Source organism: Augochlora pura, chromosome 4, assembly GCF_028453695.1.
Source record: "Augochlora pura isolate Apur16 chromosome 4, APUR_v2.2.1, whole genome shotgun sequence".
NCBI lineage: Eukaryota > Metazoa > Arthropoda > Insecta > Hymenoptera > Halictidae > Augochlora > Augochlora pura.
Window position 1 is genome coordinate 17,249,789 of NC_135775.1, and position 14,968 is coordinate 17,264,756.

At 38.1% G+C, this 14,968-nt stretch overlaps 1 protein-coding gene across 1 annotated transcript in view; it reads right to left on the minus strand.

Moving 5' to 3' along the window:
• Positions 1–370: 370 nt before the first annotated feature.
• Cals (calsyntenin 1) overlaps positions 371–14,968 on the minus strand; it is a 46,558-nt gene continuing 31,960 nt past the window's right edge. The window contains exons 3-4 of the mRNA XM_078177618.1: positions 7,474–8,285; positions 371–6,650 (exon numbers count right to left, since the gene is read on the minus strand). Of these exons, the coding sequence (XP_078033744.1) occupies positions 4,996–6,650; positions 7,474–8,285 (2,467 nt within the window). The 3' untranslated portion in view covers positions 371–4,995. The remainder of the gene's footprint in view (positions 6,651–7,473; positions 8,286–14,968) is intronic.

Consider the following 14,968-nt stretch of genomic DNA (forward strand, 5'->3'; position numbering starts at 1 on the left):
AATAGATATCAACGGTAGTCAAATGATCAAGATTGCAATAAATCAGTTTTCTCATTCAGAGTCTCAGAATTTTAATATTTTTTGCGAGCCGAAACGTTAATAATTAATGATAAACTTAGACGACATAAAAAAATCTTCAGAACTTATGGTTTGAAAGCTATTTTAACAATTTTTCGTTTGACAAACAAATGAACGATTTACTGTTGATATACCGGGATCATAGGTGATCCCAACGTTGTAGTTCTGTTTCATTTATTAGTAAGATTTTAATTTTTCACGTTCTCCTTTGCATTTTTTATTTAGAGCCGGATTAGACCTAGACGAAAGAATAAAACCTAATCGTGTCCACCGATAGCAGAGAAACAGTGAATTCGCTTTTTCGAATGTACATCTTTATTAAACAAATACAGTTGACGTCTTAATATTATTTATAATATGTCGTTATAGATAGTATTTCACTTTCCTAGCCTGTGCAGCGTGTATATGCGGCCGCGTGTTCAGTGTCTTCTGTGTGTATGTCACGTGTATATAGTCTATTGCTAATATTTCTTTTGTCGAACGATTCTTCAGTTGCGGAATAACAAGGTAAGTTGACATTTCTGTGCGTCCCGTGCAGACGCGCCGAGCAACTCAGTGTGTCACGTTGAGCCGAAAAAACGAAGAAGAAACAAAAAAAAATACAGACATCCGTGTCGTAAACCTTCTCCTTAGTTATAACTCCACGTTACGACTTCTGAAACGTGCTTAGCGTACTGATAGTATCGTTATTCATATTAATTAAATTCCTTAACTGTACTATATCAATTACTTAATCTTATTAGTTAACACACAATCAATCTGCGATGGGAGGGAATTTAGTCGGCTCGTAATCTGTCGTTTACGGCCTAGCTAGTCGGTAGTTGATTTATTTCATTCATTACAACGTCACCGTAGGATTGGCTTCCTCATTTCCCACGCTTTCCAGCTCTAGAACATCGAATCATTCCAGACACGTGACTACGCCACGCACTTACGCACGCACATTTCTCAGGCGATTCTCGTTTTCCTTTTGTTTCTTTTTTTTTCTTAAAGGAAAACGAGATGTTACGTACCGCACATTTTCTTTACGGATCGGTGGTGAACGTATTCGTGTGTATCTGTCTGTTGCGCCCCAGGTGCCCCTAACAGAGTTCGAAAAATCGAGCCCCTCTCACGGGGACCGGAGGTTCGTGACCAATTCGGATCGCACGCGATCCGAAAGGGTCGCGGACGACCGTTCCCGCGGTCGACGCGGCCCGCGCTGTGGTAAAATTCAAAATATGTATTCTGCTGACTATTTAGGCGAACGGTACGTGTAAATGTCGAAGAGTATGTATATTTATATACGTAAACATACATACACGGGTACATGTGCATATGTATACGTACGCTAGCTGCCTACAAAATACAATAGTACATTACAAATTCATACCTTCTCTTCTCTGTTTCTTTTCATTTTCTTTTTATATCATCATTTGCAAACAGCTTAGATATATTTTTATGTATAATATATATTATAATAGTATAATCTAGTTGGATTTGTTCTGTGTAGTTCCTTTCTTTCCCATAATTAATAATTAAGTACATCTTTAGAGCAAATGTGTACACCTAGTTAGGTTGTAGCGGTGTCGCTTTCCCTTCTGTTTTTGTTCTGTCGTGTTCTTTCCCTTCCGTCCTTTCTTGTTTTCCGTCCTTCCATCTTTTTTTTTCTGTTTCACGGATATCGTCGTTACCAGACGAGAGAGGGGAGGCTTCTTGACATCTTCTTTCCAAACGACTCGTTAGACCGAGCAACAATAGAAACGCTTCCTCCTCGCCGCGCAATCATCGCGCCGCGCCAGTTCCGAGTAGTGTGTGTCCTCGCCGGGGACGACTTCCGACACAGAATCCACCGCGATTCATGTTCGCCGCGCAATCTCCGACGCTCTGCTAAGCCAGCGTTCCCCGTTTTTGTGCAGTATTCTTTAGTTATCATACTTATGCCGTGTAAAAGACTCAAGAAAGGATCTGGCGGTATTGTGCGATCGTGGAGGAATGTATCAAATAGAATCGAATTTCGCGGTCGAATGAATGCTCGTGATCCATTCGGAACGGATGTTCATGGTGTCTGGCAAGTGTGCGGGGGATTCTCCCGTGAAATGAACGAAACCATTTGTCTTCACTGTATTATATGATCGTTTTCCCGAGTGTTCTACTGTACATAAGCAAAATCTGTGTCGAACGGTCGAGTCGATGGCTCTGTTTTATTTCTTTTTTTTCAATTTTCCCGAGGAGTAAACTTAACGCCGCAGAAACCGTGAAGCGAGGAAATATAAGATCAAAATTAGAGATTCGAGAGTCGTGGCTTTGTGTCTTATGTGGTCTAGTCGCGTGGAAGATAACGAGAACCAATCGAGAGAGATGTGCATCGCGTCTGAATGCATCGGACAACGAAAACAGACGAGATAATGTCAGCGATATACATACGTATAGAAGTTTCTTTCGCGCATCATTTTAGCGAGCGTTCGCCTATTTTCTTTTTTTTTTCTCCTTTTAATTGTTCTGTTCGCCGTTCTGCTCTTTTTTTCAGCGACAATTTCAAACGCTCGAAGCGCCATTCGCGTTTCTCTCCTTGAGTCCGAGCTTATAAAACGTGTAAAGATAGCGTGCGCACCTGCGTTCGAACGCTAGAAGAAACAATGAAAATAATTCATTCGTCGAAGAGGGATGAGAAAAATAAGTCGCGATTATGGCAAGTAACATCACGATAGCGTGTAGCTATGTAGGAGCTCTTTACGAAAAGTTTTCAAACTTTCGACAAATCCCTTATAAAAATGATATGATATGCTCGTTGGAAAAATAAATTGTTCATATAGTTTCTATGAATATAGATATCCGTACACAAACTTTCAGTACTAAATATTCGATCGGTCGGTATAACTCTAAATACATAAATACATACACAAGATCCTTTCATTACTTCGTAGCGAGTATAAATGCGCAGTCAATTACGAGATCATCCATCGAGACTTTGAATTATCTTGCCGGATCCATTGCACGTGTTCGCGGCGTTTTTCGGTCGTCGAGCGATTTTTTAAGTCCGCGTCGCCCGCGTGGGCGACGATGAAATCGAACCGATCGGACTGTAAATTACCGCCGGCTCGCGAATCAGCCGGTTTAAGTATCACCGATATCTCTATGCGCGCTCGTCGCTTAACACCTATGCCATTTCTAACAGTAATGTTTAAAATACAACAACAGTAGAGCAGTTGCTTCCGAGAGCTTTACCGGGCGGTACACCTAACATGCGAGATTACTGATGGGAAATCAGCTTTCGAGTTTCGCTATTAAAATATAGAGTAGAATTCAACAGACTAATTTGCATAAAGGCACGTAAAAATCAGTTTCTCTATGAAAAGAGTGATTGCACAATAATTATTCTCCGAGTCAAAATAACAAACGATACCTCAGAAAAGGTTGATCGCTGCGCATTATTTAGAATAGTCACATTTTGCTCCTGTTTCCTCGCGCAGATGGCTGCTCACCACAGAATAATGATCGGACACTGTATGTATATGTAAGTACACGTGTCTCATGCACATACACATGTACTCCATACAGTCTGTATACGCAACGGATTCGCATACAAATCTATATGCATGCGTACACATGTATACAGATATGATATTATACCGTACTTAATGGTGAAGCACTATCATAAGATGCGCGGCAATGTCCTCACTAAGAGCTAAGAGTTTATAGATTGATTAGGAAGGAACATTGTGCAAATTATTACAGGTTTTCACTTACAAAATAAAGATTGTGAAAACTGGGAGGTATGAACTACCATGGTCTAGGTTCAGCTCAACCCACGCGGTACCGATCCAGAATGATTTTCTTTTTTTTACATACTTCCCAATTACTCCATTTCTGTTTTGAATACTAGACGCGAGAACGTTTCTCCAACACAGGAGACACGGTCTGGTCAGGAATTAAAAAATATACATTTATGAGATCAAATGTTGACTTCGAAATTCATTCAAACGTAAGACAGAACGAGTTCGATTGAAATTAGAGTTGCGAAAATTCCAAATACGTTTTATCGGGCCGTCCTGCGCATCAACTAGAATTACAATTAATGATAGCGAAATATAGCCGACGTCAGTAAAATTTATCATAGTAAATAGTGGAATAGAATAAACATAGAGTAAATGTCAAAAGAGACAGTTAAGAGTATAAAAAAGTTCCCTTGTCCTGCTACTACTACTAATAGTAATAAAAATAATAATATTATTAATAATAATATTAATAATAATAGTTGTAATAATAATAATAATAATAGCAGCTGTAATAATATTATTAGAATTAGCAGTAATGAATGACAAATATAAATTAATTCTTTTCCATATTTACCGAGAATCGTTTCTCGGTAAACGTTAAGTATTTCATTTCTTTTTTTTTTCACGTGTTTCTTTCATCTAACAACATCAGCGACATGTCGTAGATACAAAGAGTTTAACTATTCGATAAAGCGTCCCGCACTCTTACAAATTTTGCTGGCTGTTAAGGAGAGTACTAACTAGTTGGTGCATTTACGTTTCATGATGCCAATGTTATGTATGGGGACGGATATTATAATACGATTTTACGCTTCCGCGGTTGCATAAAAATATCGAATCGGTTTATCAAAAATCGAAATATCTTTAAAAGGATAACGTCGACATTCGAACGTTACCGCGAAAGGTGTATTAGAACGATTCGTGTAATTTACTCGAAGCTCGCTGGTAGGCTAGCGTATGCGTTTTCATATGAATTGCGAAGCGTTGCGAGAGTGGGTGAGAGGAAGAGATAGATAGATAGATGGAGAGAGAGAGAGAAAAGAAATTGAAAAAAATAATGACCATTCGAACGGGAACAATGGAAAGCAATGGTGAGCTAGTACTCCACTTAATCACCATACAAAGAAAGGGGATGGTGAATGCAGAGGAGGGTAGTGATTTAAACATCACGATGATCCCATTCCAATTCATGAGGTGAAGTGTGACCGCGATGCCGACCGTTGCTCAGCTCGCAATCGTTTTCGCAGTCGGAGCTATCCAGGTCGTCGTCTCTGTACGATCCGTCCTCCGAGTCGGAGCTTCCGGAATCATCGACATCGTCGTCTCTCTGATTCTGGTGATGAGAGTCGTGTTCCGTGAGCCTCTCCATCGGGTTCACGGTGATAGCAAGCGCGGAATCGTCCCAGGCCATCTCGGTCTCGGCAGCCAATTCATCGCCAGCGGATCGTCGTCGTTTTGCGGCTCCTCTGACCCTGGCGGCGCCGACCACCGCCATCAAGAGCAAGAAACAGATGCAAGCGGCGACGACAATCGTTACGGCATGACTACCACCAGCCCCGAAGCCTCTGGCCCCTTCGCGGAGTACGGTCGTTGCGTATTCCTCCGGCAGATCTGCGTGATGAGGAGACAACTGTGCGTGTCCTGCAACCGGCTCCATGATTCTAGCTATGGGTGGCTCGTCCGGGGTCGAGTGAGGAACAACGGTGGTCTTCTCTTTCGGATGAATAACGGCCAGCGTTTGCACGTACTCGTTGCTCGCGAAGCGACCGCTCAGCTCGGAGCAAGTGAGCTTGAAGACGCGATCGAGGTAGTAAGCCGGCTTGCGGTTCGTGTACATGATCAAGCGAATCAGTTGCTGATAGTTGTACGGCGTGTCCGCCCCCGACAGCACAACGCCGTCACGGTCGACACGCGCGGTGATAGAATGGAATCTACGTAGAGCGTCACCAGGCAGACCTAAGCTCTCGTGGTCGGGATTCAGACTCGGATAAACGCTGACGGCACACGCATCCAACCTAGCTGCGGAACCGGCGGTGACACGAGCGTCCGGGAACACTCGTACTCCTAAACGGAAATCTGCGTACTCTCTAGCTACGTAACCGGTGCCGTTCACGGTGATGCCCGGACGCGGCGGCGGCAAGACAGTAACGTACGATTGAACGGTCGGCACCGGAAGCGGATTGTTCTCGCTGCCTTCGCATACAATTGTTGTCTCTAAGTGGAAATTACGGCGGCCTGGTGTTGGGAAGCGTCTGGAGTTCGAGTAACCGATACGCCGGAGAAGCGTTTCGACGTTAGTGCGATTATCCCCATCGATTCGTACCTCGGTTAGATCGGAATTAGCCAGCAACTGGGTTCCCGGTTGTAGCAGGTCCATGGATGGTACGCGAATACCTTCTTGGCAACGACGCAGGCAAGACAATACGTCCGGCTTTTCGTTTCGACCAACCAGTACCGAGAGTCCGGCAAGATATCCGCGGAAATGGTGTTTGGTCTTGTTGTCAGAGCCTTGCCAGCAAGCGCCAACGACCAGGGTCGTGTTGACGCCCTTCGCGGGATGCAACGGCCAGTCGTCGATCACTTCCGGGTTCTTCTCGTCGGTTCGCCATTCTTCTCCGTCGACGTACAGGGTGACGTGCGGGAAATCGACCTGGACAGCATAGTGATGCCACTTGTCGTCGCACACTTGGCCGAGCTTCCATCGCCATTCGGCAGGTCGGAAGATGTTGGGGTCACCTTCCGAGAAATCGCGTCTGAGTAGCAAAATCAGTCTGCAGTTTCTGATGAACAGGGCGTAGTGGTGTCTATTCATTTCTGTAAGGTGAGACAGTGATTAGTGGCACGTAATTGAAGACTGAGAAAGAAACCCGATGTTCTTGGAGATTGCTTTTTGAAGAAGAAAATCGAAATCTCGTAGTATGTATTCAGTATAAAAATATCTTTACAGGTTTTTAGAAGGAAAAGGAGAAATACAAATTAAAAATTTTACTCTACAGTTAAGAAGTATAAAAAAGGATTGTGCTTTTAAGAGATCCCATTATTTCCATTATATCATTCATTTTAAATACGTACTTTCCATGTCGCTAATCAAAAACAATTTACATCTTCCTCCAGTAATTTTAATAAGTCTTATATTCCTTTAATCTTAGTTTAATCTCAGTCTTAGCACTATTTTATATTGCACCTATTAATTTTTAATTATTAATAGCATTTAATATATCGAGTATATTCGATAGATAACATTTATATTTTACAACATGTGATAGAGAGGGAGTTAAAGAAGAAAGGAGGTAAATTATACGCGTGCTTCGTTGATTTAAAAGCGGCGTTTGACACGGTAAATAGGGAAAAATTGTGGGAGGGAATAAAGGGAGTATATTTAAAATTAAAAAATGGAACGAGAACGAAAATATTATAACTGAGAACCCGTAACGCCATAGAAACGCAACTCTCCTACACGAACAAATAAATTAAAACTTAAATTTCTCTTTTTTGCAGAAACGTAGGTCCATTTTGAAGAAAGTCGTTACAAATTTTCAATCCTGGGCAAATTCTACGAGATTTAGATGTTCCTTTTCAAAAAAGCGAATTTCTAACTCCGTTTACGGAACAAGAAGAAACGAATGTGGAAGCATACTATGATCGTCGGCCGCGCAGAGGATATGTTCCTTCACGTGTGGGTCTTGTCTGGGACGAGGACGGTGTTTCACCCATACGCCGATGGTGAACTTCTGGGCCAGTGTGTGCTCGAGCACATCGCTGGGCACTATAGCAGCAGAATCGACGCCATCGAACTCGAAGATCTCGTCCGCCTCCCTGCCTTCGTCTCGGGACAAAGACGCTGTCCAGGAAGTGGTAGGCCCAGGGGTCGGTAACAAGTCAACGCTGTCGCGAGAAGCGCCGCACAGTTTGCGTTGGCTGCGTACGCCATACGTGTCACGGTCGCAACCTTTCCCTATATGGTCGGTAGCAAGGGTTAATGTAGCTCGGACGTTGCGCAATATACAGGGAGCGTCGCAGAGATCCAGCCTGGCGGAAGGCAGCAACGGTTGGGAACCGACGCCGGCAGCGTAATCTACCCTTTCTGGAATTCCTCTCCAACCGGGCGCGCATACACGGTTGACCTTAACAGTTACCATGGCCGGTGCGGACTGTTTCATGCCACAGTCGTACGCCACCACGCTCAGGATGTAATTGTGCGAACGTTCGTAATCCAGCGGTTCGGTGTTCCGGATGGCTCCTTCATTGTCGATGATGAACGGCTGATCGGCGGTCAGAATCTCGTATTTGCATACGTCGCCGAACTTGGGGGTGCAGTCTCTGTCAGACGCCTCGACCCGGACCACTTCTTCGTACAAACGGCCTTCGTCCACAGTGCTGACATAGGCTGGTTGCAGGAATTGCGGCGCGTACTCGTTCACATCGACGACAGTAATGTGCACCGTAGCACTGAAACCAGATTGAAATTATTCTTTAATCTCTTGCTATATTTTGGACGAGTCTGGCACGTGGCGGAGATTTCTGACAATAACCTGTTAACTATGAATGTTGTTCCGTTTTTTTAGTCTGAATAAAGTTCGAATTTGTTGTCATTGTTATTTAAAAAAAAAGATAAGTAAATGCAGGTATACAATAAATATAAATTGCGTTTTTTCTTCTGAGAAATTATTGCAATAAAAGAACGCGATCATTATAGTTATGAAAAAAATGCTATGGCAAGGGGTAAAATTTGTCTAGTGGACTTAGAATAAGAGTTTTAGTGTAAGCCGTTATTTTTTATTATGTTCAACAACATTGTACTTGGTACACTTCGTGATCTTTCACACGCAGTGGCATGCATATTTATAAACTGACGTTTACATTGTTATTGATATCTCAATAAAAACTTAACGAAATATCCTATTTGTATATTTCTGATTTTTATTATTTCTATAGAAATATATAGCATTATAAATATAGCATTAAATATAGAATTGTACAAATATGATAGTTTGTTAAGTATGTTTTTAATACACAGGTTGTCTCAGCTAATGGTGGTCATCTACATTCTAAAGTGCTTTGAATAACTATGAACTCAAACTAACTTTTACATTTTTTAATGATATTTAAACGCTAACAAAACTTTATTTATGTTGTCTACTATTTCTAATTTAGAAATATATAAAATTGATGTTTTGTTATGTTTTTATTTAAACGTCAGTAAAAGTGTACAAATTCCTTTGCATCTATAATTATTCACATCGCTGTATCTTTATGTCCCAAATTTGTGTTTTTATTTCAGTTAGGAACATTTTCAACCAATCCTAATTACGGAAAGTTTAGCAAACTCGGTGGCAGTAATTATTTGCTTGTTACTTATGTATACCAATTATTATTGATACACGTTTCGCAAATTCAATTCGCCCATTTGCAAATTAAATTCGCTTCTCTGTAATTATGAGTAATGAAATTCATATATGAATATAAAAATCGAATATTTGATATTCGATTCGATTTGTGAAAAGATGAATAAAACCCACGGAAGAGTTAATTTGATTTGCAAAAAGGTGAATACGATCCGTGAAAGGATTAATTTGAAGTGTAGAAAGATAAATAGGACCTATAAAAGGATTAATTTTGACTGCATAAACCGTGTGCGTAAAGCGTAGAGCTGTTTAAAATTGAAAGGCATAGAGGCAGACCAGTGCAAGCCCCCCGTGCACGAGGACCCAGATAATTAGATCTTTTAAAATATAATTCTACAAAATTGCGGCGCGTGTGAAGGTATCAAATAACATGTATTTATTATCAGATAAAAGATAAAATAATATATTGCTTTATCAAATGAAGGTCTTGATAATGAAGACTTTCTTGAGCTGAAACAAGAAAAATAGGCTGGTAACGGTTCTCTTTGTAACCAAAAATTATCCAAGAAGATCAAAATTTACTGGTAGAACAGTTTCGTTAACGTTGACGCCTTGATCAGAATTTTACAGAATTTAGAGTATCCTATTTAACAAATTAAGACAGAAAAATTATATCAATTATATTTTTGATTGGTTGCATGACAGCCATTACATTCTAAATATTCTTACGTTTCGTAAATTAAAAATTCATTTTTAAATCTGAGAAAATAGTTTCATCACCTATATGTGGACGACGTTCGCTTCAAGTGTTAAAGACAAATTGGAAATAGCCGCTCTATTACCACAGTAATAATATGAGAGTTAAATTTGATGCTCGTACGTCAATCTGCATTTCAGATGAAATTATAATTATTTAGGTTTCATGACGCTAAAATTGTTGAACAGGTTGAAATGACTTATTTTCAATTTCTTTTAGTTATTGTAGTTAGAAAAATGTTCGAGTGAGAAATTCTCTTATGTATTCCTTATTATTATAAAATACATAATTCTAATAAGGCTTTCGAGTAAGGATATACAAAAATTATTAATAATTGCGAAAAGGGCGTAACAAACAATGAAAATTAACACGAACAAAAACGCATTAAATCGTATTTCGAAATTGTAATGCCGATTTATTATATTTTTTAATCTAAATTCATTACGTTGCACGATGGTTCAAGCATATTTTGTTATGTTGATTCTCTTTCATAAAAATTTTTTAATTTTTACTTCGTACATAAATTTCAGCTGGATATGATTAAACGACGAGAACACGTCGAACGCTTATTTTAAACAATGACACAGCGGGAAATATTTAAGCGGCGAAGAGAAAGGTGTAATTTTAGCGTGGAGGGACGAATTAGTGTTAAAGAAATTTCTCGTATATAGGTAAGGTCACATAGGGTTATTTTAAGCTTCTTAAATAATTCAGGCGCATGCTAAGACCGCAAAAGGTGGGCTGACTTATAGGAACCGAACCATTGTCCTACATAAAAATGAAATTTTCACCATTCTGATTTGTCCAATACGGTTCCAGTTGTAATCCGCATAACGAACACTGATCAACAGACCACAAATCTTTATGCGACATAAATATTTTCTAATTCAATTTTAAGAAACAGGAATTAAATATAAACGTAGCTTTCCTTTGAATAATCTCAACAAATTGGAAAGAAGGCAGTCCAATGCGTTTACACTTTGGTATTTCATATAGTCATTTTTATCATATAAAATTCACAACCTACCGATCGGTTTGCTTGATATGAAAGCTACAGGAAAAAGTGCAATATTCGTTTCTCTTTGCCGTACGAAATTGCTTTTGTCTTTTCCTGTATTTCTATTCGAGTTTGCACGAAACAAAAGAGTCTCGCGTCCTCGTCTGCATGTTTTAACCTTTAGTACCGGGAGATGTCGTTTCTGCTCTTATAATAATACCGCGATCCCGCAATACACCTGTCAATCATACTCTCCGACACATTCGATCGACACTCCCTTTTCATTTCAGTCAATAATTTAGTGAAATTGGAAGCAGCGCGAACTATATCACGATTATCTAAAAAAAGCCGTGCTGTCGGCTGATCTGAACTCTTCTTCTTATCTCGTTTAAGACTTTTAACTACTTCTCTTTTCCCATAATCTAGCTTTATACTTTTATACATTTTATTTAACAATTCACAGCAATAATGAAAATTGAATGAAGAGAAACAAAATTATCAATACGTTTCGTCAATGTTTTTAATGCGTTATTATTAAAACCGTGATAATCTCTAATCTCGTTAATTATTAAAACTCAACACTGTTCTACGGTAGATGTAGCTAGCCAGGTAGTTAATACAATTAATACAGTCGATTGGTAAAATTTTCGACGAAATACAACGAACATCGAGAAACACGGAAATATTAATGCTAACGTTACAGATTCAAAAACCGTGACGCGTTTCGGCACAAACAGGAAAATCGGCGCCGAAAGGGAAGCCTTCCGCGTCTCTTAAAAACACAAAAACTGTTTGCAAGCTAACGAACAAAAAGGACCCCATATGGGAAATGTATCATATGGTCTGACGAGTTGAAATTCGAGCTACGGAACAAAAAGGAAAGAACCAGGGTGTCGTGTAAATCGCCGAACCGCTCCAGCATCCGAAATATTCAGTGAGCTGTTAAACATGGTGTCGGCTCAATAAAGCTTCGTGGTTGTTTTTCTGTGAAAGGGGTTGTGAATTTAATAAAAGTCGATAGAGCAACGACCGACAGACGGTATCCACGGCAACGCCTTAAATAACATGCTCAACTATTTTTAATTGTACAATTAACAAACAAATAAAAAAAAAAGTGTGTCTGGCGTAACGATAATAATATAAAAAGAACGTTTAGGTTTCCGTCGGTATAATACCGACAAGATTTCTAACGTATCCAGGATGGTTCAGTAAGCATTAGCAGTTTATTGCGATACTTTTTTTTATAGAGGCTGTCTAGCTGCATCAACAAATGTATAAAATGCTACACGGTTCTATATATAAAAAGGTGAAGATGATTTTGATGTCTCCGAAACCTTTGCAGCTGTAAAAAGATTCTTATCCTGATATTATAGACCATCCTAGACTGAAATATATAATTCATTATAATTCACACAGTTTCTTCGTACCTTCAGAAATAACCAAAGATATTCAAAGTACTAACTATTATTGGTCAATCCTGCATAATGGCATGCACGCCAGCGAGTAGTAACCGTAAGTTTTTAGACGCCTAGCACGTTTACATTTTTTTATTTGTCATCATATCAAATTATACAATATTTGTCATTCATATCATTTATGAAAAGGGTGGTAACGTGATACGCGCATAAAACTGTTCTAACAATGCGGCTTCACTTTATATTTTAATAAAATGATTAAAGGATTAAATTTAATCGAATGAATACTACGTTTACTGAATGAAATAATTGCTAAATATCTTTATAATTTGTTATATTCCTCTGATGTTTTTATTTTCTAAAGGTCATAAAGAAATTAAGTAATTATTTAATTTCGTAAACTTCTTATTTATTTAATTAAATTTGATCTAAAATTACTGGAAAATTAGTGAACAAATATAAAATAAAGCAGCACAATTAGAACAGTTTATACGTGTATATCGTGTATTTTAGGGTTGCGAATATAAAGTGAAATAATAGAGACTAAGTGTCTGTGAAAGCATCGAGAAATTTAATATAAAATTACGGATTAAAACAGAAGTATTATTAAAAAAACTGTGTAAACTTTGTCAATTTGCGTCAAGTATTTGGAAGATATATTTTATATAGTGTTCGACTGGATATTCAAGAATCTCCAGAACTAAAACGGGATTTATTATATGTATCTACAATAGTTCAACAGGAACATACTTAGGAACACTGCAAAATATACAGACAGGTTTTCTTACAACATAAACAATTAGCGTTTAGTTTTCATTCCGCGTATATGAAGTGTGAGCATGCGTTACAGCATAGTACAAACGAAAATTAACTGAACAAATGTTGTCTCAATCGTGGATGGAGCACATAAATGTTAATAAAACAACAGATAACACACCTAAAAAGAAAACGACCACGTTAAAACGGATGCTATAAATCTCTAAAGCCAATCGATTTGCAGTAGACATTCACGTTGAAATATCGCTGCATTTCGAACAAACAATGACTGTAAGAACCGTTCAAGAACGTTTAAAACGGTTTCGCTAAATAAGTACAGCAGTACAAAAGAATCCTCTCGTATCTAGAAAGAATCGATCGACGTGCTGCACTCACGTGCATTTAACGAACGGGAGGAACAATGATTCGAAATTATGTCCACGGCTGAAAGGAAGTTTATCTGATTTCGATCCGATAAATGCTACGTGAGGCGCCTGACTGACAAAAGATATAATAAACATTCTATGAAGTTATCGTTCAAGGTTGCACGTTCGGTTTGCGGATGTATGGATGCGGATAGCACCGACGCGGAATTTCTTTCGCTGGCATATAGAATTGCTTCATATATTTAGACGTTACGCATTTATCACAAAAAAAATGAGTAGGTCAAATTTAAAACAGCCAAATTGAAAGAATGTAATTTCTACCTGTTTGCTAGACGTTGCAATTCACTAAGAACATTTTCAATTCACATAGTGAGTTTATTAAAAGCAGAATTAAAAAGCAGAATCAAAAGAGAATTTACAAGCATTTTTGGTAAAAATAATTAAAAACATTGTTTGATAACTACATATTTAGAACTAGATTGAAGATCTTGAAGTATGCAAATTCTTATTTCCGCGAACTCTTTTATAAGAAATAGATTTTCTGCGCAGATTGGAAAGTTCCATCTGCCGAAAGTATTAATACAATGAATTTTTATTAATATTCATTTGTGCTCGGATTTTAAAAACCATAAATGGAATGTACCATAAATGGAAAAATGCTCGTGCGTTGATAATAAAATACAAAGGTTAAAGCCGAAAGGTATCCAGGATTTATTCAATACCATCGGAGAAACATGGGAATTCAATCTTTAATTAATTCCACCTAACGACATGGTATTGTAATCATTTAAAAAACAACGAGACTGAAACAGTTGCAAAGTATTATTTTCATACTTTTCGAAATGTATAAAAATGTAGTTTAATATATAGTATATGTATATTAAAAAATTTTGCTCTATACTTGTAAATTATACGATTATATAATTTACATAATTATATAATTATAAGTTTTAGGTTTTAATTGGGGGGGAGTGAGAAAGAGAGAATGAAAAGGAACAATGCGTGAGATGAAACAGTTATGCAAAAAGGTATTGTAAAACTCAAACGGCAGTCCTAATTTGATAACTACGAAAGATAGTAATATTAAAAATAGATAATTGGTTGTACTATTTGCTGGTATAATAGAAACAAGTTGTCTATTTTGAGTGGAATGTATAATACAATAAAAGGATGAAAATGCCTGTGTCCATAAGTAAATACGTGACTCCCACTGTAATAATGTATTTTATGCGAAATGAAAATTGTCTAAGTCTAAGTAATATTTTTCTTCTTTTATTAATGACAAGTTAAAAATAATATAACAATATTCTTAAATATTTATTATTAATGTCTCTACAGTTTCGTGTTTGACCTATAAATTTAAATCCACAATTTAATAATAAGAAGTAAAATTCGTAAGGAGTCCAAGAATTCAGTACAATTTATAAATTTCTTCCCTTTTCCCTGTGCAGATGTTCCGGAATAATAAATTTATTA